At 35.2% G+C, this 3,630-nt stretch overlaps 1 protein-coding gene across 2 annotated transcripts; it reads left to right on the top strand.

Annotated features, from left to right (window-relative positions):
- Positions 1–866: 866 nt before the first annotated feature.
- Positions 867–2,874, top strand: LOC115988557 (agglutinin). Of its 2 annotated transcripts, none has more exons than XM_031112127.1 (4): positions 867–1,146; positions 1,279–1,527; positions 1,848–2,072; positions 2,314–2,874. In XM_031112127.1, the coding sequence occupies exons 3-4, from the start codon at positions 1,863–1,865 to the stop codon at positions 2,560–2,562; spliced, it is 459 nt and encodes a 152-aa protein (XP_030967987.1). In that variant the 5' UTR covers positions 867–1,146; positions 1,279–1,527; positions 1,848–1,862; the 3' UTR covers positions 2,563–2,874. The 2 variants fall into 2 exon arrangements, with proteins under 2 accessions (XP_030967987.1, XP_030967988.1); XM_031112128.1 differs by having other exon boundaries at positions 1,845–2,072.
- The last annotated feature ends 756 nt before the right edge of the window (positions 2,875–3,630 follow it).

Genomic DNA, 3,630 nt, shown 5'->3' with positions numbered 1-3,630 from the left:
ATGTTGTTATTATCTTTTTTTCTTAACCCAAAAAAATTGATATTTATCCAATAAAATAAATTAAAACAAAATATATTTGAAAAAAAGTAGATAACGATAAGAAAAGCATGCAAAAATTGTTTATGTTTATGTTGAGATAAGATAAGCATGCAAAAATTGTCCTAGACTTTTTAACCAGTCGTAAAAGGATAGCTGTGCCTGGTGGACTTTTGTAAGCAACAAATGTCAGTACATGTAAACATATAAGAAAGTTGTACAAAAAATTCAAAAAAGAGCTAGATCATCCATTATCGTACAATTAGAATTTCTCAACAAGTTGTAATTGTGGTAGATATCTAACTTTCAACTCCCACCAAACTTTTACGTAGCGATTGATTTATAAATAGTTAAAAGGACACATGTGGCCCTGAAAAAAAAATTTGTTAAGTAATAAATATTGTCCAGTCAGTATTGCATCTCTCAACATCTATAGCTATTTGTAATTAATTACAAGGACGCGTATGATCTCCTAAATTGAAGTTTGTTAATCTTTGTGTTATTGCATCTCTATTCCACCCCCTCTGTCGTGGACGGTGGTGAGCATCCATGTGCAAGAAGAGGTTTGCACAAGTTTTTGAACTCCTCAATAAAAAATAGAGAATCAAGGACAAAGGATTTTTGTTTTTAGTTTGAGTTGATTTTTAAAACGTGCAAATCGTTTAGCATAAAAAGAAAATTTATAATTTTTGAAGATAAGTGAGAGATTTTCTACCAATGAGAGGAAGACGTGGGGAAAAAACTCTTAAACCTTATCCTGTATATTTGGACAAGTCTTGTCCTGTAGCATCTCTCTTCAGTTATAAAAGGAGATGGCATTCTTTGTTCATCTTAAGGCAACAAAAAATAATACACAAGTCGCTTCGATTCTCTCTTAGCTAGTGATCATCATCTCTTTGCAACATGGAGGAGTTCTTGACGGTTGGGCTGTGGGGAGGTGAAGGCGGAGACCGGTGGAGCTTCGTGGTAATTAATGGTGGGATCATTGGGATGGAAATCGTTCATGCAAATGGCATCGAATCAATTACATTCAAATGTGGAGATGAGTATGGTGTACTCCAGCATTCTAGGAAGTATGGTGGTACTGGTGGCGTCTGGCGAACTGACAAGGTACGTACATATATATATATTGGTACTACTCAGTTACATTAATCATGCATTATTTTTGTGAAACAAGAAATTAAATATACGTACATTAAATGAAGTTGAATGAATGTTTTTTGGTCCATTACATATATGTAGATATCGCTCAACTGGCCTGAAGAGTACCTGACATCCATTAGCGGTACAGTTGCTGACTTGTGACAGCATACTATAATTCGTTCTCTAAGTTTTAAAACAAATAAGGGTACTGAGTACGGACCCTATGGAACTGTGACCGGTCAACCATTTTCCTACAGTACGGAGGGTGGCGCAATTGTTGGATTCCATGGCCGTTCGGGTACTTTACTTGATGCCATTGGTCCCTATGTGAACATACCGCGGAAAAAGGTTTGGACGACGTCATTATATAATGTTTCCCAAAGTTCATGCATGCATATGTTTTATTCTAGGACTAAGCATACATTTGGATAAATTAAAATTTGTCAAGTTCTTTTATTATTCAACTTATTTTTTGATACTATTTATGGGCTTTACTGTACTTTTTGATACTATTTATGGGTTTTATTGTACTATTTCAACTAATTTTTGCCTTTATTTACAGTATTTTCAGCAAAAGAATTTCAGTTTCAATAAAATAAGCGGTTCTCAAACAAACCCCATTGAATATTATTCATTTACAATTGTTGTCCTTGTTTAATTAATAGCAGGACAATACTTTGAAAATGGCTTTACCTGTTCCTCGAGTACCTGGGCCGTGGGGTGGGCATGGCGGGATGGAATGGGATGATGGAGTTTTTCCGGAAATACTTGAATTGCATTTGTTCGTTGGGGATTCAGTGATTCATGCAATTCGTGTGTTGTATCAAAGCAGAGACGGGGAGCCTGTTTGGTCACCGAAGCATGGTGGAGAAGGCGGTGATCCAAGTGATCCGGTAAATAAATATATAATAATAATAATAATAACTATTACATTGTCATTATTTAAATATGAAAAAAAAAATTGCAATTATAATTCTGAAACACTATACAAAGATGTTACAATACCATGCATGCATGTTACTTTGATTTGTTAGTTGAGCTGTGTAGAACATACGATAAACTTTACAAGCTTACATGTATAATTCTAATTCTAATTAAAATTTTGCTAATCCTATTTGTATTCTGGTTTGATAGATAAAACTGAAAGTATCAAATGAATTCTTGATTCGCATTGCGGGATTTTATGGGCCTGTTGAAGGGAACGGTAACTTCAAAGCTTTGCGGTCCATTACATTCTACACAAACAAAGCCAAATATGGACCCTATGGTGATGAGATTGGTCAAGCTTTCACATCAAGTGTTGCCCCAGGAAGGGTTGTTGGTTTCCATGGAAGAAGTAATGCCTATTTAGATGCCGTAGGAGTGCATATGGAATACTTCTGAATATGTTACGTACTAGAGAATGAGCAGCAATATTCATAAATAATCTACCAGTTGAAAATGTTTCTTTTTAATTGGTTTTGAAGGGAATAATTGAATGGGGAAAACTCATCTACTTAAATAAAGTGAGACACATTTCCCGTTCTTTAAATTGGAGGATAATAGCCGGATTATTGTATGTGTTATTTGAACATTATTGTGGTGTTGTTGTCATTGTTTTGGTGTTGTCCTGTTTGGTTGAGTTGAGTGTCTCATCTATTTGTAAATTTCTTTTGAATGAAATAAAGCTGCTCATCCGTCTATTTACTCGTATAATTGATTTTGATTTACTGTTTTTTTTTTTTTTTTTTTTGGCAAAAAATAAAGATGATATTTGGATCGAAGTTGATAATATTATGTAACAAGGGTAGCCTTTATTCAATATATATATATATATATATATAATTAACGATATTTTCTTAGGGATATAAGGCCACCATATGAATGTACAAGAATACCTTGTGGCATAGTGGTGGTTCCTGCTGTGGTTTCTGGATTTGGTGGTGGTGGCGGCATAGTGGTGCTTCTTGCTGTGGCTGTAGTGTTTAGTGGGCATATGATTTGGGTTTGATTCTGTCCTATGGGTATGATTCTCACCGTGGCTATGGCTGTGGTGTTTAGTGGGTTTTTAGTGGTGGTTTTGTGGGTTTTGTGGGTGGTGGTGGTGGTGGATTTTATGAGTTTTGTTCTCAGTGGTAGGGTGGGTTTTTTTCATGGTGTTGGTGGTGGTTTTTCTGTGGCAGAGGTGCTGGTGATGGGTTTTTTCATGGTGGTGGTGGTGAGTTTCTTGTGGCTGATGTGGTGGTGATGGGTGGATGAAAGAGAGAGATAGTGAAAAAAAGATAAATAGAATAATGAATGAGAGAGAGAGAGAGAGAGAGAGAGAAGGGGAGGCAGTATATATTATTTTAATTAGTAGAATAGGAAAATAAAAGTTGGAATGTTACATGTGTTGTAAAATGATATGGTATAATTAATAGAGTAACTTTTTGAGATCGTAAAATAGAATATGATAGAAATTTGGGATGTGAA

Source organism: Quercus lobata, chromosome 5, assembly GCF_001633185.2.
Source record: "Quercus lobata isolate SW786 chromosome 5, ValleyOak3.0 Primary Assembly, whole genome shotgun sequence".
Classification (NCBI taxonomy): domain Eukaryota; kingdom Viridiplantae; phylum Streptophyta; class Magnoliopsida; order Fagales; family Fagaceae; genus Quercus; species Quercus lobata.
This window is presented reverse-complemented; position numbering and strand designations above follow the sequence as displayed.

What these genes read in the sequence shown, in the direction of transcription:
- LOC115988557 (XM_031112127.1), top strand. Translation starts at nt 1,863, where the DNA reads ATGGCTTTACCTGTTCCTCGAGTACCTGGGCCGTGGGGTGGGCATGGC. An exon ending in GCGGTGATCCAAGTGATCCG is followed by an intron (nt 2,073 to 2,313) that starts GTAAATAAATAT and finishes CTGGTTTGATAG; the next exon opens with ATAAAACTGAAAGTATCAAA.